Raw genomic sequence first — 21,114 nt, 5'->3', positions numbered from 1 at the left:
AAAAAAAAAAAAACTACTGAAAGAGTAATAGTTATGACCCTTCTGAATATGAAACAAGCCAAACACAAAATGATGGCATGTTTGAGTCTATTAGGATATTAAAAGGATATACAATAGAAAAAAATCAGTGTGTTTTACACTCTCTTGCCAGGTCTGATCCTTCAGCCAGAGCTGAGTTAAAGGTGGGACTTGATATAGGCCTGCCAATTGCCTTCAGTTTCTTGTAGCTCAACTGACTGTGAGAAAGTTGGGATTTACACAACACTTACTTATTGTAGAAAAAAGAGCTTTAACAGCTTTTAACTTGATCCCCTAAGAAAAAAGGTAAAACTTTAAGGCTTTTCTATTATTTAACTCCTGATACTCAGTGGACTACAGACTGAGGATAAAAGAAAAGAGACCTTATTTCAAAAACTAATACCACTCCAATTTTGTAGAAACAAAACTGTTATTCCACATTAATTTACATCTGTAAAAGCACATTACCACTAGCAAATACTATTACAAAAGTACAGGTGTAGTAATTGAAAGAACAAGAATAAGCTGATATGTACTTCCCCATATATATCACTAATACTCATATAAGAAATTATATTTACTGATAGATCATTAATCAACAAACGCTGTTATTTTATAAATCCAAAAGAAGCCATGTCCCAGGGCATAAGGCCCAGCTGCCTTAATTCCTTGATAGAAAAAGGTATGTATTTATAGACTTAGTAATTTCACTGAGTCTGCAGTGTCTTTAAGCTAACACCCTATACTGGTATACGGCAGAATAATGGCTCCTCAAGGATGTCCCTAACTTTATTCCCAGAACCTGTGATTCCATTCTGTTACATGGCAAGGAGGCATTAAGGTTGCAGAAAGAAAGTTGCAAAGCAGCTGACCTTAAAAAAGGAGATTATTTTCTGATTTATCTGGGTGGGCCTAAAGTAATCACAAGGTTTTTCAAAGGCAGAAGAGAGATTTAGCAGAGTTTGTGTCAGAGTGAGACAAGACAAAGACTTGACCAGGTATCGCTGGCTTTGAAGATGCAAATAGAGGGCCAGGAGCCAAGGAACCCCGGCAGCTTCTAATAGCCAGAAAAGGCAAAAAACAGACTCTCTCCTACAGCCTCCAGAATGCCCTACGGACACCTTAATTTTAGCACAGTGAGATCCATTTCAGATTTCTGATCTCTGGAACTGTAAGGTAATAAACTTGTGTGGCTTTTAAGCCAATGAGTTGAGGTAATTTATTATAGCAGCAATAGGAAACTAATAAAACTGGTTTTAAAACATGAACATGAATTCTCTGGCACTCATCCCACTAAGCGTATGTCCCTGCTCTGAATAGTGGTGGGCCTCTGTGACTTTCTCAATGAGCATGAGCAGAGTAAAACAAGTCATGCTGCAAGACTTCTTCAGCTACATTAAAAACAGCCCTCTTGGGACGCTTACTTTAGAATCCTGAGCTATGATGTAAGAAATCCAACTACTCTGAGGCCACCACCCTAGAAAAACCACTGAGAGAGAAGAAAGGGAAAGCGAGAGAAAGAGAGGGGACGAGCAAGAGTGTGCATGAGAGACAGAGTATGCGTGATTGATCCCAGGAGCCCAGGTGTCTGAGTCTTTTCAGTTGAGGTGCTAGTCATGAACGAGGAAGTCTTTGAACTATACTCAAAAATAATTTAATTGTACACTTGAAAATTATTGAGAGTATAATTGGATTGTTTGTAACAAGGGATAAATGCTTGAGGTGATGGATACTCCATCTACCCCGAGATTATTATGCACTGCATGCCTGTATCAAAATATTTCATGTACCCCCAAAACTATATATAGTTACTGTGTACCCACAAAAACATTTTTTTCAAAAGGAAATGAAAAAAAGCAGCTTTGAGATGATCAGCCTTCGCCATATCTAAGAACAACTATATAAAAGACCACAAACAAAAAATGGCCACTGAGCCCTTCCCAAATCGTTGACCCAATATCAAGAACAAAGTAAGTAGTTATCTTAAGCTGCTACGTTCTGGGGGTAATTTGTTAAATAGCAACAAATAATACCCTCAACAATCTATGCTAAGAAGTTATCTTTTCTGTTACTTAAAATTAAACTCAAAAGATAAGTGCTTTTATCAGTCATTTATGAAACAACAACCTCTCTCATTCCATATATATGTTTTGAACATAAGTTTTGAACCCAAATAGCACCTCACATTAGCACTTACCTTAATACCAAAAGTGAACACTGTCATTATGATTTTAAATATGAGTGCTAGGCATAACTGCCATATAGCTGAATATACTCCAATGCCTGCTGGACGATCAGGAATGTCATCGACAATTTTACTGGCATTCATGTCATTTCTGTAGTCACAAAGAGAAGAGGATTCCAGGGGGCCACAGTCTGTAAAGAGCTCTTTGATCAGTTCGCTGGTGTTTAGCCTAGTGTATGGATTAGGGAAGGCTATCACAGCAGTAATGGCTGCAACGATAATGACTTCCAGAACGGGGTACTTTCCAAATTTGGTGGACTTGCGTCGACGACACCAGGCAATATTTGCCCTAATGAAAAAGGCTCCCCAAAGCCCTCCAAATACCCCTAGGAGAATAAAAGGAAACAGTTCAAAAAGGTACCATGGTGTATGATACTCCACATAAAAAAGGACCAGACGGCTGTTACCAAATGGATTGATGGATCTCAAAACAAACGCAGCCACTAAAGCAGCAAAAAATGATCTCCATAATGTCTTCAGAGGAAAATAATAGCTAACCTAAAAAAAAAAAAAAGGAAAAGACAACTTAATGCTATCATTTTATAAGATGTGTCTGATATATTATAACTTGAATGGTAAATATCTTAGCTCTAAATTTTGCTGTAGTTAGAATTTACATACAATGGATTTTACTATAAGAAGAAAATTGATGTTATTATTATTTTTGGAGATGGTGATCGTCACTACAAAGTCACAGTATCAACTGATCATAAATGTCTAATAAATATTTAGAATACCTAGCACTGTTTTATTTTCAAAATGAGTTTCACATTCAATTCAATCACGGTGGTTAAAAATAAATGTACCGTCACCAATTCCTGTTAGCTTATAATGTATTTAATTTGCCTCTTCTGTATTAATAAAAGAGAATACAAACAACTAAAAGAAAAAAGTAAATTTAAAAACATTCTTGAACTAAAAGAGTTAAATTCCTAAAGGTAGAGTGTAAAATAGGGGTTCCCAGAGGCTGGGGGTGGGGAGGTGAGCAGGGAAAGGGGAGAAACTAGTCATTGGGTATGAAGTAACAGAGGAGGAGTAAGTCCGGGTGTTCTATCACACAGTAAGGTGATTACAGTTTATAATAATGTATTACATATTTCACATTGGCTCAGAGAGGATTTTAAATGTTCTCATCACAAGAAAATAATAAATATTTGAGGGTTTTGCTAATCACTCTGATATGATTATTCCAAAATGTATACATGTATAGATGCATCACATTATACCCCAAAAACATAAACAATTATTATTTGCCAAAAAACCCAGATTTTAAAATAAACATAAAAAAATCAAAACATTCCTGGTCACATTTTTATGTAAAAAGTCTTAAAACACCTATAAGAAATTAAAAGCAAAATAATCCACTGAAGTGACTAAAATTATTTCCTTAAACATCAGTAACTGTATCAGAAATAATTGCATGCAAAAAACTTTAAAACACAACAAAGGAATTAATCAAAATGTTTTAAATAAAAACTACTTGGGAGGCTGTGCCAGGAGAATCGCATGAACCCAGGAGGTGGAGGTTGCAGTAAGCCAAGATTGTGCCTTTGCCTTCCAGTTTGGCTGACAAGAGCAAAACTGCCTCACAAACAAACAAACAAACAACAACAAAAAAGCCCCACCAGCCTGGCCAATATCAATATGGCAAAATCCCATCTCTACTAAAAATACAAAAATTGGCCAATGGGAATAGATTGTGAAACATGTTTCACATGTCCTCTATCAAGTCAAATTCACAACTTCTTACTTTTAAATATAACAACAAAGTAAAGTGAAATTTTAAATAATTACTCATATTTATACATAAAAAAATAAATTTAAAAAATAGTTTCCTCCAGGTATGGAACATGAGTAACATTTACTTTTTATGTAAGAAATGAGTAGAAAACAACTTTAGAAAAATAATTTTGAAAACAAAATCTCTACCTATGACATCACCTATAAAACTGAAATGTGTGCTAAAATATATTTGTAATGATAATTACGTATAATTTTAATTGTTGTATTCTTTTTACCTACCTCCTCCAGGCTGAAAAGAACTCCTCCAATTGGTGCACCAAAAGCTACAGAAACCCCTGCAGCTGAGGCAGCTGATAGCACCTAGAAAGAGGATATGGCTTATTTCCTAATTCCTTAGAAATTCAAGCATACCGAATAAAAATTCTTCATGTCACTTGAATTTTCCAAGTGGCTTTTCTCAATTTAACTTGCAGGTTTGTTTCCTTGCTCCCTAAGCAAAGGGCAGGTATTCATTTATTCTATTAAGGTTTATCTTTTTCTCCTGTGCTTTAATTGAAAGGTCACACATTTACTATTCAGTTAAAAAACCATTTTTGCCAGATATACTAATGTGAATGTGGTGTAAAGAAGAGGCGGCAATGAATATAGACAATTTTCAAGATGTATGTTTGTGTAGTTAAGAGGGGAGGACAGTATCTGGGATGGTGGTTATTTTTCAATAGAATATCATTTCTTCAAGTTTTAGAGCTAACAGCTCCACCAGAAATAGTCTATTCCAAATCCTAGCAAGATATTCAGGGAAATGAAGACCTAGTAAGATTCCCCATATTTTACTACCCTATGCCCTCTGAAATGCTGCTAAAATACTGTTAATCTAGAGAGCCTCATTCTGAAAGCACACACAACAGCTTCTCAAATGACAGTCTCACCAAGCAACATCTCTACAATAAAATTAAAAGAAAAGAAAAATCCAAGAATACACTTCTGTGTCCTTTCTCTAGTTTACCAGTCTATCAGCTGGTCAGGGTCTACTTCCCACCAGTATAAAGCCAACTACACATACAATTTCACTAAGGTTTTATTTGTAATTATTTTTCTAAGAGTCTGTATTCCTTTTTTTTTTTTTTTTTTTTGAGACGAAGTTTCTCCCTTGTTGCCTAGGCTGGAGTACAGTGGCATGATCTCGGATCTGCCGCCTCTGCCTCCTAGGTTCAAGTGATTCTCCTGCCTCAGCCTCCCAAGTAGCTAGGATTATAGGCGCCCGCCACCACACCTGACTAATTTTTGTCTTTTTAGTAGAGACAGGGTTTCACCATGTTGGCCAGGCTGGTCTCGAACTACTGACATCAGGTGATCTGCGTGCCTCGCCTCCCAAAGTGCTGGGATTACAGGCATGAGGCACTGTGCCCAGCTAAGAGTCTGTATTCCTTTCACTACTTTAATCCAGCAAATATCCAAGTCTACCTACAGTATTTTTTCAAATGGTCAATTGTTACATTTCCAGAAAAGAAATTAGAAATAATCAAAATTAAGCTGTAAATGGTAAGAGCATGAACTCTGCAGCGAGGCTGCTGTGTTGAAATCATGGCTCTGCTACTTACTGGCTGTGTGACTATGGATATACAGCCTCTATGTGCCTCAGTTTTCTCTTCTCTAAACTGGGAATGTGATAATATTACTTAGCTCTTAAGGAATTGAGTACATATATAGAGAGTGCTTAGAACAGTGCCTGGCACCCAGTAAATACTTTCTACAAATTTGGTGAATTAAAAATAAATAAATATTTGTGTTAATTAAATTGTTGGCATTAGAATGTGGATTCTGCTTATTTGGGGAGGAAAGGGAGCAAATTTAACTTCCTTCCCCCCACCCACTAAAAGGAATGCAAACATATTTATTTATTTGAATGTCCTGATCCTGCATTTACAACCAAACTAACACCTATGTATCTATAACCCATACACATGTTTTAATCTGTTTCGTAAGTAACTAAGAAGCATTTAATTTAACAACATCAGTACTCTCCCCTCTTGTCTACATGAAACTATGGGGTCTTAATGCTTTCAACTAACAGTGAAGTCTTGCCATTTATACATATACTAAGGTGACAGAATAACAACGTCTTAAACATTAATTAATCACTACAGTGTGAATATTAAAATTTAGGTAAACTTAATTTCTAAGACATCTAATAAATTTTATATATATATATATATATACATATATATATATATATATATATATATATTTTTTTTTTTCTTTCTCTTTTTTTCTTTTTTGATGAAACGGGGTTTCTCCATGTTGGTCAGGCTGGTCTCGAACTCCCGTCCTCAGGTGATCTGCCCGCCTCAGCCTCCAAAAGTGCTGGGATTACAGGCATGAGCCACCACGCCCGGCAATTATATTTTTTTGAACTCAGAATGAGTAAGTAAAAGTCTTACCAAAAATGTCAAGGTACAACAGGAAGTAAAGGAATTGAATAGGGGAGGCAGATGTTCTAGCTCCATCTTAGCCACTGATTTGCAATGCTACAGGATGGTTTTGAGTTTCGTTTTGAACACACACAAATATATACCTACACAGTCGTAGGAGCAGTAATGTAGTAGATAAGACCACATACTTCAGGGTCAAAGAAAAATGAATTTTGATCCACATTACACCACTCACTAGGTATGTGGTCCAGGGCAAGTTAGCTGTTTTCAGGTCTAGTTTCCTATTCTATAAATGAGGGTAACAGGCCCATATTACTAAATTACTGAGGAACTAAGTTTTAAAATGCAAGTAAAGTATTTGCTACAGTAGCAGATACACAGAAAGTAATCAATAATGCTAGCTATTTTGTTGTATAGTAAAGTACTAGAATCACAATTATTCAGAGATGAAACTATGATGATCTGAAGTATTCCACTTTTGGAATATCTACAGCCAATGCAAGAACTATATTTTAATGTGAACATTAAAATGTACTAGAATTATTTCAATTGAAGATTAAACCATTTGATAAAATAGTCTACCTTTTTGGTTACAGTACATAAAAAACCCAACAAGAAGAAAAGGCTCTGCCAGTATTTAATGAGATTTTTTTTAAAAGTCGTATCTTAAAACCCAAAGATCTCTGTACTATCTAGTGCTGCAGATTTAGATTTGCAAACTAGGAAGGGACTGGGCTCCCAAAGTCTAGAGCTAATATAAAGGACACAGGAAAATACCCAGAGCAATCCAGAAACATCAGAGGAAATTCATAATACATATACGGTTTAAAGGTCTTGTAGAAGATCCAGGCTGGCCTGAAGAAACGGTAAAGGAAATTGCCTTAAACAATCAAATGAAAGGGATTTCCTACAGGAAAATCTCTTTTAATGTGAATTTCTGATTTAAACTTCAGGAGGTTCTAAAGGCCCTCAGAATTTCCCCATGGTGCTGGATAGCTTTTTTCATATCACATGTCACTTACACTGGCACCAGACACTGCCTCCAGGAGGAAAACACCACTGTTAGGATTTCCCAACCTCTTAATGTTGAAAGTTAAGAGTGAAGAACAAAGCTAAGCTTAGAAAACACATCAGAAGAAGAAAGATGTCATGTGAAGTGAAAACAGAAAGATCTTTGTGAAATGCAACTGAAACCCAGTGGACACCAGCTGTCTGTCTAAACCTTCTCTAAAATAAAAGACTCAGCAACACTGGGAATGGATCCTAGAGAGACGTTATAGATTATTCAGGAAAAGCAAAAGAAGCACCAATTAATCTCAAATAAAATAGTTTATCTGAATACAGAATTTACTATTTTTGCACTAAGAAATTCTTTACTTACATAAACTCTACATATAAACAAATATTTTTCAGTCAAATTAACTTACAAAAGACACTTACCTCCCTTTTTTTAGCTTCATTTGTGCTATACTTTGGAAAGAGGTAGGAAAAGATATTTCCGCAGCAACAGGCAACATGTACCAGGGGCCCTTCTTTTCCTAAACTCAAACCTGATGCCACAGCCAGGACTAATGTGATGGTTTTAATCATTAAAGTCCATTTTCCCAAGTAACCTCTGATGATGAATCCACTCAAAATAGTTTTAATCTACAAGGCAAAGATTAAGGCAGCTTAATTTCCTTTAAAAAACATAATTCCAAGTTACTTTCTTGTTTTATGCACAAAAACGACCTTGCAAATTTCAGCAACCTATAGAAAAATTTACTTAAATTTTCAGAAACTTTACCTATTATGCTACATATAATAAATTGATATCACAATCTAATTCTCTACCAAAAAAGGAGAGAAGGCAACTCTATCTTAGGGACAAAATCAAAATATCAGGCCATGTTAAAATGAATACAGACCTTAATTATAAGGATTATAATTACATAACAAAGAAAAAGGCAAACTGAAATATTTCTGTTGTAAAAGTAAGCATATTTTAAATATATTTTGGACATTGTGTCACGAATAAGAATATTATGTTTTCACTGAGCACTGTAATTATGTGGCATAGTTTTTATATATCATGAAGGATGAACTACACCTGTTATATACTGCATGACACTGCTTTTTATGAAAAATATTCTTAATAAAACTTTAAAGATCACTATAATTCCATTTTAAAAAGAAATACATTAGGAAAAAGTTGGTAACATTTAAATACAGAAAAATAAAAGAGAGAAAATAAATAAATTCAAATCAAGTTCAACCAATCCTATGTATAACTCTATTGTGATGAAAAATAAAACTCAAGTTTGTACTGTTCACTCACTATGATCAACTACTTTCTCAAAGCATAAAATGGCCAAATTCAAGAATAATTAACTTAACTAATCAAAAGGTGATTATAAACAGAGAATGAATGTATTAAAATCAGGGTCATAACAGCAAAACATCTACTAATCCATCAAAGAACGTTAGGTCACAAGATACTTTTTCCAGGCTCTTGATGATAACTAAATCTTCCGAAAATTTGCCTAGTCATGTGTTAAATTAGTGTGACAGAAAAAAAAAAAATCAACCTCCGGCTGAGTGTGGTGGCTCATGTCTGTAATCCCAGCACACTGGAAGGATGAGGTGGGCAGATCACCTGAGGTCAGGAGTTCGAGACCAGCCTGATCAACAGGAGAAATCCTGTCTCTACCAAAAACACACAAAAAAATTATCCAGGTGTGGTGATGCACGCCTGTAACCCCAGCTATTCAGGAGGCTTAGGCAGGAGAATTGCTTAAACCCAGGAGGCAGAGGCTGAGGTGAGCTGAGATCTCGCCATTGCACTCCAGCCTGGGCAACAAGAGTGAAACTTCATCTCCAAAAAAAATAAATAAATAAATAACCTGCATAGCAAATGATCAAATGACTATGGAGAACAGTATTTTTCAATGATGTTTACAGCTTGTACTTAAAATTTTTTTTCATATTATGAACAAACCATCCCCTCCCTCCCTTTAAAAAAAAAAGCCTACTTTTTTTTTTTTTTAATCGCTAAGGGCAAAAAGATGAGCATCATAATAATGTTTAATGACACTAAATATTACTTGGCTTACCTCTGGAATTCCAGAGCCACAGGCATATGGAGCAAATACCTTTACCAGGGAAACTGCAAGAAAGGCAAAACTCAAGGCCCAGAAGATATACATTATGTAGTTCATGATATAAGAACCAGGACCCTAAAAAGAAAATAGTTCAAGAGTATGAATTTAATTTACACTGAACCTCTAATGCAAATGCTTGCCATAAGAAACTTAAGTAAATGGCCAGGCATGGTGGCTCATGCCTATAATCCTAGCACTTTGAGATGTTGAGGCAGGTGGATCAGCTGAGGTGAGGAGTCCGAGACTAGCCTGGCCAACATGGAGAAACCTGTCCCTATTAAAATACAAATATTAGCCAGGCATGGTGGCGCATGCCTGTAACACCAGCTACTTGGAAGGCTGAGGCAGGAGAACTGAACCTGGGAGGTGGAGGTTGCAGTGAGACGAGATCATGCCACTGCACTCCAGCCTGGGCAACAGAGTGGGACTCAATCTCAGAAAAAAAAGAAAGAAAGAAAAAGAAAAGAAACTTCAGTAAAATGTGTAAACGTTTCCTGGTTTATTTCCACAATAATAAAAGCTTCATATGAACAAAGTATTTAAGTAGAATCCAAAAATTCATGTCTATATATACCAAGGAGCCTTGAGCCCATTTAATCTTTTTCCTAATCCCTAAAGTCTTGTTACCAAGATATCTCAGCTATACTTCACCTCTGCCTACAAACCACTTTTTGGAACCAGTGGTGGAAACAAATTACATCAGCATTCAGATTTCATTCTGCTGCAACTTTCCAGATCATTAAATAAAACTCAAGCCAGGTGAGAAACAGCATACTACTCATTTACCACAAATATATACTTTTTAGCTCTAAAGTTCAGCTAAAACAAAATTTTAAAAATATATCCATATGTCGTCTTGTAAAAAATATACCTATGACATCCTAAGTTCTAAACTTAGAATGTCATAAGTTCTTTGTAGATCACGGTAAATTAATCATTTAAATGCTGTAATGCCACAAATAAAAATCTCTGATTTTCTTTAAAGTATCTCTACTTAGAGGGTTGATTTTACTAAATTATTTGATAATCATACTTTCATAATTGACTTACCAATCTTAGTAATATATTTGTTTCAATAACTTGACTTCCTAGTAACTTTACACAGATCCTACTGCAGTAACTATCACTTCTTTTCTACTACAGCTCAAATATATTTGCATCACAATCCAGTGGATTTGTTATATAACTATGTAGTTAACTAATACAAAAGCTTCTTGAAACAATACTACACTTAATTCTTTCTTGCTGCAATGTGTTCAGGTGGATCCATTTAATGTGGATGCAATCATCTAATATGTGATTAATCCTATAGTTAAATGAATTGAAAACATTTTGCTATATCAATCATTAATTCATCTTGAGACAAAGCAAGACTGACCTCTGCTTGACCGATGATTAATTCTGCCCACGTTTTCCACTGCGGACATTTATCCCTCTCTTCAAATGTTGTTTCATTAGATCCCCAGCAGCACTGCTCGTGGTTGTACCACAACGCACTAAGGCAAATGCCCTCCTTTAGGTCAGTCATCCAATCGGCAGCAATGTCTATTAATCCGGCCAACGCCCCTGCAAAATAGGTTGGAGATGACCAAAAAGGGATGTCAACTTCTTGGGAGTTGAGAACAATCTAGTTAAAAGGCAAGTGGAAAGCAGGAGACTCCTAAATAAAGGGTCATTTAAGAACCACATGGCCAGGAGTGGTGGCTCACGCCTGTAATCCCAGCACTTTGGGAGGCCAAGGTGGGCAGATCACGATGTCAGGAGTTCGAGACCAGACTGGCCAATATGGTGAAACCCCATCTCTAATAAAAATACAAAAATTAGCCATGCATGGTGGAGTTCGACTAGAGTCCCAGCTACTCAGGAGGGACTGGGACTTTAAAATATAAACATATATCTTAAAACTGTAAAGAGCTTTTTACAATGAAATTGCCATTTTTGTTTGGAATTTTAAAAAGTTACATCATTCAAATTAATTGTGATCCGAAAAACAGTGTTTGAAAGATACTGAAATATCTTCAAAAACAGCTACTTGGCAGGAGGTTCACAAATCTAATTTTCAATCCATAACTTAATTAACAGACTTATAAATGATGTCAATGTCATGAAAATTTAATGTCCATTAGAAATAATTATTGAAACTCATAGGATTCATATTTACAGTTTTTTCTTAAATTACAGAAAACCATGTATCAAGATTATTTTACTGTGAGAATATAAAAAATACACAAATTTATGGTCAAATCTGGGTCCTTCTTCTCACATAAAAATATCAGTGGGTTACATACACAGAGGCCATAAAATTATTATGCACACCAATTAGAATTATCAGTACTTCCCTCTATTCTCTACACAACTTTTAATTTTTTTGTGGTCTTCTGAACATAATCTTCCATCATGGAAGCTGAAAGTGATTATAACAATGCTTAACATTTGTTTTCAGGTCCTCAGCAGTGATTTCTTAAAATCTCACACATTGGAACTTTGTGGTCATGCTGTGTAACAACAGGGTGATGGAGGGAATAAACTCTTGAGCAAAACGGCTTTAATTCAAATCCTGGCTTGGCCACTTACTAAGCTGTAACACCTCAGTCAGACTAAGCTGCTTTTCTTCTGCTTCAGTCCCCTCATCTGTAAAATGGCGATAATGACAGCACTGGTACCATAGGATTGCCGTGAGGCTGAAACACATGCACAGTTTTTAGAACAGTGCACAACACATAGGAAGCATTCCATAAATATTGGCTATTTATGATGATCTTAACATCAAAAGATACTTTACTGATCATCTGATCCAAACCACTTATTTTACAGATATGGAAATTGAGCCCAGAAAGATCAACCAAGCTGGATAAACACTTAAAGTGACAGAGCCAAGACTAGACTTGGAAGCCTCCTGCCTCCTAGTCTTATATTTAAGAAGATGTTTTGAAGAAGAGAAACAAATGCTTTATAAAATCCAACGGTAGCTGAAAAAGAAACTGAGAGAAGGAGGAAAGAACAATTTATACTTCTGTTAACTAAAAAAGGATTGCTTGAAAAATGTTCTTTACCTGATGCCAATCCTGTTAGTGTTACTACTAGCCATCCTGACCACGCATCATACAAACTTTTTGTCATTTCCCATGCTGATTCTTTCTTTTTGCTGTTGATCTGAAATTAGAAATGTTTATGCTTCATTTTTCAAACTATGAATAGAAGCCACAATTCTAGAATCTAGCAATTCTTCTCATTTACCATACATAGAACAGTAATTTCTGAACTAAATAATGGAAAAAGTAAGTTTGGGGCAAAATTACATTATACACAATTGTTATACATGTAAACCAGATGACATGTCTTTACCAAAGATCTGCATGTATTTTTTATTAAAAAGTTTTTTTTTTCTTTTAATAAATAAGATATGGCCTCGCTATGTTGGCCAGGCTGGTCTTGAACTTCTGAGCTCAAGTGATCCACCCACCTTGGCCTCCCAAAGTTCTGGGATTACAGGTGTGAGCCTGAGCCACTGTGTCCAACCAAGATCTGCATTTTAATAAGAATCCTGAGATTTGAGTGCAAAGGGTGCACAAACTACATAAAATCTGACCTAGATTGTTTCAAATATTAGCAAATTTGAACTTCAATTGGTACACATAGCTATCTTTTATATATGTCTTCTGTAAGATAATATGGTTTGAATTGTCTGTCATTCTCTGGTCCTAGCAGGTAAGTAGATTATAATGTTCTTTAAAAGATAGAGTCTGTGTATAAACCATGCCCATAGATACAATGTATTACTGAATAATCATGTGGACAAAGGGACCCCCTAAAACTTATAGGCCTTTTAATATGCAGGCTTGGAGCGCTCCGATCCCATTGGTAGAGTCCAGGGGCTCTTTCTTTACAATGTAAGGCAAAAGTGTCCTCTACTGGATATAGTGTAGGAAGTTGGGAGATTAACAAGAGGGTAATAGATTTGATCCAGATCTCACTATACTAAAACACAAGAAGGTACGTCTCACCTCTGTTACTAAGAATATACTTCCAAACCTATCCCTAACTAGTCCACACCTCTTCTGTTCTACTAGGATTGTTGCTTTTAAAAGCCGTTTTCTCAGCCCAGGACTTCAGTGCTCAACTGTTCTGAAGGAGGGCTACAGCTGGAATTCAATGACCCAGTCTATTTCAAGCATCAGGTCTATTTAAAGTCACAATTCCCCACTAAAATGATACAGTAAGTTCTAAGTTGAATGGTGATTTTAATTCTTCTATCCTTTAAGCAACCAAACACAGATATTAACCATTCTTTAGAATTAGAAATAGATTACTTCTTTCAAAAATAATCACTAAACCCCATGCTGCTTTTCCTCAATAAAAATAAACGTAATGTGTAAGAAAACATGATGATATTCAGACTGAGTCACTGCTGTTTTCTTTATACGATTAATTAGCACAGCACCAAAGTGAGGCCTTGAAGTAGCTGCTTGATAGAGTATACCAAGTAAAAAAGATACATTTGCCGGGCTGCGGTGGCTCAAGCCTGTAATCCCAGCACTTTGGGAGGCCGAGGCGGGTGGATCACGAGGTCAAGAGATCGAGACCATCTTGGTCAACATAGTGAAACCCCGTCTCTACTAAAAATACAAAAAATTAGCTGGGCATGGTGGCACGTGCCTGTAATCCCAGCTACTAGGGAGGCTGAGGCAGGAGAACTGCCTGAACCCAGGAGGCGGAGGTTGCGGTGAGCTGAGATCGCGCCATTGCACTCCAGCCTGGGTAACAAGAGCGAAACTCCATCTCAATTAAAAAAAAAAAAAAAAATTTACAGAGAGGTCAATCATCACTGTTCCTAACAAAAATCTGGAAATCATTGTTCATCAATGTAGCATCAGATAAATAAACTGCACTCTACCTATGTAATGAAAAATTCTGCAGCAATTAAAAAGGAATAAGATAGGTGTAGTGTTACACAGGAAAAAAAAGCAAGATGGCTAAAAGTATGCTAAAAGACAGGAATATAAATATATATGCTTATATTTTTAAAAATCAGAAGCTAAACCATGAAGTTAAAAATGTAAATTATTACTTATAAGGGGAAGAAGAAAATAGGTTGGATGGGACAGAGATAGAAACCACACTTCTCTGAACATACCTGTTTTGTACATTTAACTTTGGAACCATGGAAATAGTTCATATATTTATATATAAAAAAACTAAATCTAAAAAGCAAAACTAAAAATTGAAGTAAAATTAAATGAATCTAAGGTGCATCTAATTGGTAGCATAATGACACAGAAGAAACTATTCAAAGGGACTTTACAACAAAGTAATTTGTATGAACAACTGTGGCGGATTAAATAAAGAATAGGCCAGACACAGTGGCTCACACCTGTAATCTCTGCACTTTGGAAGGCAAAGGCAGGAGGACTGTTTGAGGCTAGGAGTTTCAGAATAGCCTGAGTAACATAGCAAGACCCAGTCTCTTTAAAAAAAAAAAAAAAAAAAAAGAGTAGCCAGGAATGGTGGTTTGTACCTGCAGTCCCAGCTACCCAGTAGGCTGGAGGCAGATTACCTAAAATTTTTCAGTAGACATATTGTTGGTGATGGTGTTGGTACACTTATTCTGACAATGTTGTAGGTGTGTATTGTAGGGTAAATGAAATGACTATGTTCGCGATGGTCAAATTTTGTCATGACTTAAAGGAAACGCAGATGTGAGAACTAGCAGTTTAGTCCTACAGTTATGAATTTAAATTAGAAGAATCATGTAAACTTAGGAGGCTAGAAACAATAGGCAACCCAGAAGTAACAAGTACCACTTAGTGCCCAGATTGTATCTATATTATATTTTTCTTCAGTGGAATCAGGGCTCCTTGGAGAAATGGCTGATTCCAGGTTTGCTGCAGGAAATGTCTATGATGAATTAGGATTAGGATTATCTAAGGACATGTCAAAGGACACATATTATAAACTAAATAAGCTCCCACTAATCTAAAAAGAATATGAAAATCAATAAGGATAATAACTGTGATGATTAAAACACAAATATACTTAAATCCGTGAGTCCATGAAGACAGAGAAACAAACAACAGGCAAGCAAGCAAAACATCTCATTGGTCAACTTAGAGTTTGCTAAGGAACCTAGTATTTCAAGATTACTCCCTTCCCTGTACCATCTGTACTTCAGGGAATCCAAATGGTTGATGTGGGGTAAACTCCCCACAAAATATGGAAGCTAATAAATAAAAATGGAACAACAATTAAAACTGCAACCATTTTGTAAAATACTGAAATAGCAATATTTGAAATTACAGAATGTCAATTTGCTTCAAAATAATCTGAGATAGGAAGGCTACAAGTATAACAAAAAAGTTCACTGAAAAAAAGAATTAGGTTGGGTATATGCATTGACATAGAAAGACTTTAAAATTTAACGTAGGCCCAGTGCAGTGGCTCCCACCTGTGATCCCAGCACTTTGGGAGGCCAAGACAGGTGGATTACTTGAGGCCAGGGGTTTGAGATCAGCCTGGTCAACATGGCGAAACCCCATCTCTACTAAAACTACAAAATTAGTCAGGCGTGGTGGTGCACACCTGTAACCCCAGCTACTTGGGAGTCTGAAGCATGAGAACTGCTTGAGTCTGAAGACAGAGGCTGCAGTGAGTTGAGATCACACCACTGCACTTCAGCCTGGGCAACAGACACCTTGAAGGATCCCTGAGACTCTTTTCAAGGGGTCTGAAAGAGAAAACTGTTTACAAAATATACAAGACATTATGTATTTTTTTCACTGTGTTGACATTTTTACTGAAAATGCAAAACCAATGGCAAAACCGCTGGCTCCTTAGCAAAAATCAGGCAGTGTCATTCAAATGTAATGACAGTCATTACACTCGTGACTGCCATGCTTCCCGGTAAAATCAAATACATAAATAAGTAAAACGCCAGTTTCAAATAAGAGCATCTTTGATGAAGTAGTAAAAACTGCAATGCCTCAATCACTCAGTGTTTTTAATATTTTGTGTGATGACATAAGAACTATGCATAAGGAACTAGGCATAACTATACATATCTGCTGCATGTGGAAGTGTGAAGTTATGTCCTAAAGAAAGGCACTTGTATAATTTATTTGAGTAGCAAAATAAACTAGACCCTTACATGGAATACCATTTTTACTTGAAAAAGTGACACCAAACTATGGTTTTTCAGACTTGGGAATCTGACAGATATTTTCTCAATAATGAAACCAAGTAATCCCGTCATTTTTAAGTAAAATAAATGTGTATTTGTTTCTAATGATAGAATTTGAGTTATTTGGTAAAAATTAGAATTTTAGGAAACTTGTATCCATCACTGTGAGGATGAGAGGTTCCCAATATTTAGAGACTTTTCTGAAGAGATCGAAGGTAAAATTAACAAATGTGATTTTTAAAATATTATATCCTATAATAAAAGTGTCAACATTTAAAAGATCCACATAGATCAGTGAATCAGTATTTTCCAAATGATCATTGCATGTTATAAAATCACATATTCAAAGTTCAAGGTTCAAAATCAATGGATTTTAATGTAACAGAAGACAAGGTTCATTGTTGCAGTTTCAAAGTACACATTACAACTAATCTTTAAGAAACTAACAACTGTTCTTTTAATGTAGTATCAAAAAAGAATATTTGCAATAATTTTAAAAGACTATGAAAATACTCATTGCTTTTCCAACTATATTATCTGTGTATGAGGTATCTAATATGGTAAATATCTGTTGATAAAAACCACATAAACAAAGGCACCATGGGGTTCTTCAATATTTTTTTAAGAATTTAAAGGGAATCTGAGAGCAAAAAGTTTAAGAATCACTGGATTAAAGCACCGATTTCATGTACTTATTTTTAGATATGCACTGAACATAATTATCATCTGATGAATCTCAGAAGCTGTACCTTTCATAAACAATATAATGTAATTTCAATTTCAGGTTTCACACCCATATGTACATTAATACAGAAGCTTGTAATTAATCTGTGTAAACAGTCATTTTCATTGACAAGTAGATTTCCAACACCAAAATTATACAGGACCTTCTGAGATTTGGAATTTTATTTTTCAGAAAGATTTTCTACTTTGGGAGGCTGAGGTCAGCGAATCACTTGAGGCCAGGAGTTCAACTAGTCTGGCCAAAATGGTGAAACCCCATCTCTACTAAAAATACAAAAATCAGCTTGGCATGATGGCACAGAATTGTAATTCCAGCTACTCAGGAGGCTGAGTATAGGAATCGCTTGAACCTGGGAGGCAGAGATTGCAGTGAACCAAGACTGCACCACTGCACTCCGGCCTGGGCGACAGAATGAGACTTTGTCTCAAAATATATATATATATATTTTGTTTCTTAAAAAACATATTTTGTATAAAAACTAGCCATGAGACATGGTAGCGCACATGTTTGTAGTCCTAGCTACTCAGGAGGCTGAGGCAGGAGAACCACTTGAACCTGGGAGGCAGAGGTTGCAGTGAGCCAAGATCACACCACAGCACTCCAGTCTGGGCAAAAGAGTGAGACACTGCCTAAATAAATAAATAAATAAATAAACAAATAAATTTTTAAAAATGTACTTTGGATTACATTTCCAATAAGTCACGACCATAAACAAAAAGGATCCATACATTGTACTTTAATATGTTAAACCCATTTAAAAAAAAACAGTTAGCAAATCATTGTAACACTCAATAAGCTTTATTTGGGATCCAAGTTGAGAAATATCTCAGAATCAAACACTGGGAAAGGGAATGTAAGAAAACAGCAAAATCCCAGAAAACTGTCTGCCCCCAGTAGATTTCTTCTATTTCAACAGTAAGAGTTATGCAGCGAGTTTCCTTTTTTGCCTTAGCTGCTGAGCTGCTCAAAGCCAAAAATCATGCTGACCTCCATATCTTGAATTTGCCCTGTTCTTCCCCCAACTCCTGTACTGTATTTTCCCCTTTCCTTCTGATTGTATTTCCTGGTTTTTTAGCTACCTAAATTCTTTCTGGGAAGATATGGGGTCTGAGTAACCTAAAAAAATTAAACACAGGAAAAAAGAAAAGAACATGTATCACATATGAAATGTAGACAGTTACTTATATTAAATGTAAACATATTTTGGCAGCCTGAGATCACTGGCAGAAATACATTATTAAATGATCTAATTATATACTATATTTTTTAAAATTACTAAAAACACTTACCCGTCTGTGCCTTTCTCTGTCTTTACATTTTTCTCGCACCCAATCAATAGTATGGAAATCATCATATGTACCAACACCTGGAATTGGTTCATCCAAAAGATCCAGTAAATGCGTAGAACTGTTAATGCTGCCTCCATTTGTCATTGTATAATGAGTTCCTACAGAGGAAAAAAGGAAAGTATGTTTTAGAAGAGACAATAGTGAGCTATGTGACCTTCTTAGAAGTTCGTTATTAAGTTATACAGAAATATTACTTGAAATCATTTCAATTAGAGAAAAATGTTAAGAAAAATTATCCAAAACTTGGAAATAAAGGCAAAAGATTATGGCATGTCCTTTTAGAGTCAAACCCAAGTATCAACAATTTGCTTAACAGTCACCTGATTCTTTGGAGAATTTTGAATGACTATTTACTACTGATTAGGGAAAACATTGTAAAATTAGAAAATGTCCTGTAAAAGATAAATTGAAAATCTTATTTTTTACCTGGTAAAATGCAAATGAATTCTGTCCCATAGAAGAATAGACCTTAGAGTTGTGGTGTTGTTTTCGCCCTGTAAGAATTTGCTTTCTTTCAATGAGGCTACACTTCAGGCTCATACATCCTCCTCTCAATCAGCCTTGTCATCGGGCTAGTTCCCGCATTAGAGTCAAATAAATCTTTGACACATGTTCACTACCTATCTTATATGAGTAACAAAGGCTGGAGAAATGTATCAGGAAGGACATTAAAAGGCAGCTCAAGAAAAAGAAAGACAAGTGGCTTTTACATATGAAAATAAGCTCAATCTAACACATAAAAACAAATGCAAATCAAATCCACAGTATCATTTTCCTCCAGCAGATTAGTAAAGACAAAGTGTGTGAATGCACTAAGTTAGCAGAGCTATGGTAAAGGAGGCCCTATCACAAAATTAGTAGTTTAAATATGAACTGGAATAATCCCTTTGGGAAGGCAAAAGCTAACAAAATTTAATACACACAGATGCTCTACAACCTAGCAAGTTCACTTCTACGTTTTTTTCTTGCAGCCACACTTGCATAAATCCTTGAATAAATCTATAAATTATGCACAATGTGGGCAGAGCATCTTACTATATGCTATACAAAAAACAAAACAAAACATATTAATGCCAAAGTGTTTATGAGCTAAAATGGGTTGGCCAACAGCCAGAGAATAAGTATTTTAGGCTTTGGATGCCACACAGTTGCAACAACTCAATTCTACCATAGTAGCACAAAAGAAATCATAGACAATATGTACATGAATGAGTCTGAATGTGTTCCCGTAAAACTTTATTTACAAAACAGGTGAAGGACAGGATTTGGCACATGACTCATAGTTTGCCAATCCCTGATCTAAAGTCTGTACAGCAGACTTTACAACTGAAGACTTCTATTAAGAATTTTTTTATATAAATAGCACTTTCCTATACAATGTAGGGGGTACAAATAATAATAATAAACTGTCCCTGACTTCCACATGCAATATAATATTTTTATAACAAATTACATTTCAAAACAAAGTTCAAATATTGAAGTTCCAAGGTTCCAATATTCTTTCACTATAAATTTAGCGATGTTACCTATAATTTGTTAAAAAGAAAGAAATCTTGAGTCTGTAGTGCCTTGAACTAGGTGGGCTTAACCTAAGAAAATTTGCTAAAAAAATATAAATTTTCAACTGTAATTTGAAATAAATTAGGCTACGGTTTCACAATGAGATACATTCCATGCTAGATACACTTAACACCTATTTCTGAAAGAAGAAACATATGATATGAGTATAGTCTGTAAAAGACAATTTATATTACTGTTAGAAAAAGAGTTTTTGGGCCAGGCGCAGTGTCTCACGCCTGTAATTTCCAGCATTTTGGGAGGCTGAGATAGGTGGATTGTTTGAGCTTAGTAATTTGTGACCAGCTTGGGCAACATGGCAAAACCCCATTTCTGCTAAAAATATAAAAAAAGAGCTGGGTGTGGTGGTGGCATGCGCCTGTAGTGCCACCTATTCAGTAGGCTAAGTTGGGAGGATTGCTTGAGCCCAGGTTGATTGAGGCTGCAATAAGCCGTGACCGCACCACTGCATTTCAACTTAGGCCACAGAGCAAGACACTGTCTCAAAAAAAAAAAAAAAAAAAAAAAAAAAAAAAAAAAAAAAAAAAAAAAAAAAAAAAAAAAAAAAAGAAAAGAAAAAAGAGTTTAGAGTATAAAAAACAGACTGGGTAAGGAATACGATAAACCGAGTGAAAATTATTAGACCTGACAGTGGAAGTAAAGAGATACAAGCATTTTGGGAGGCAATTTGGAAATACCTATCAAAATATA

The 21,114-nt window shown here is 35.6% G+C and overlaps 1 protein-coding gene across 4 annotated transcripts in view; it reads right to left on the bottom strand.

Moving 5' to 3' along the window:
* Positions 1 to 21,114, bottom strand: part of CLCN3 (chloride voltage-gated channel 3) — a 100,620-nt gene that overhangs the window by 23,524 nt on the left and 55,982 nt on the right. For all 4 annotated transcript variants that reach the window (XM_017546665.2, XM_017546668.2, XM_017546667.2 and 1 more), the window contains 7 exons: positions 18,787 to 18,944; positions 12,632 to 12,731; positions 10,957 to 11,144; positions 9,531 to 9,653; positions 7,879 to 8,085; positions 4,286 to 4,366; positions 2,216 to 2,761 (listed from right to left, as the gene is read on the bottom strand). In XM_017546665.2, the coding sequence (XP_017402154.1) occupies positions 2,216 to 2,761; positions 4,286 to 4,366; positions 7,879 to 8,085; positions 9,531 to 9,653; positions 10,957 to 11,144; positions 12,632 to 12,731; positions 18,787 to 18,944 (1,403 nt within the window). The remainder of the gene's footprint in view (positions 1 to 2,215; positions 2,762 to 4,285; positions 4,367 to 7,878; positions 8,086 to 9,530; positions 9,654 to 10,956; positions 11,145 to 12,631; positions 12,732 to 18,786; positions 18,945 to 21,114) is intronic.

Source organism: Cebus imitator, unplaced genomic scaffold (genome assembly GCF_001604975.1).
Source record: "Cebus imitator isolate Cc_AM_T3 unplaced genomic scaffold, Cebus_imitator-1.0 Scaffold190, whole genome shotgun sequence".
Taxonomy (NCBI): domain Eukaryota; kingdom Metazoa; phylum Chordata; class Mammalia; order Primates; family Cebidae; genus Cebus; species Cebus imitator.
The sequence above is the reverse complement of the archived record's forward strand: the minus strand, read 5'-3'. Positions and strand labels throughout refer to the sequence as shown.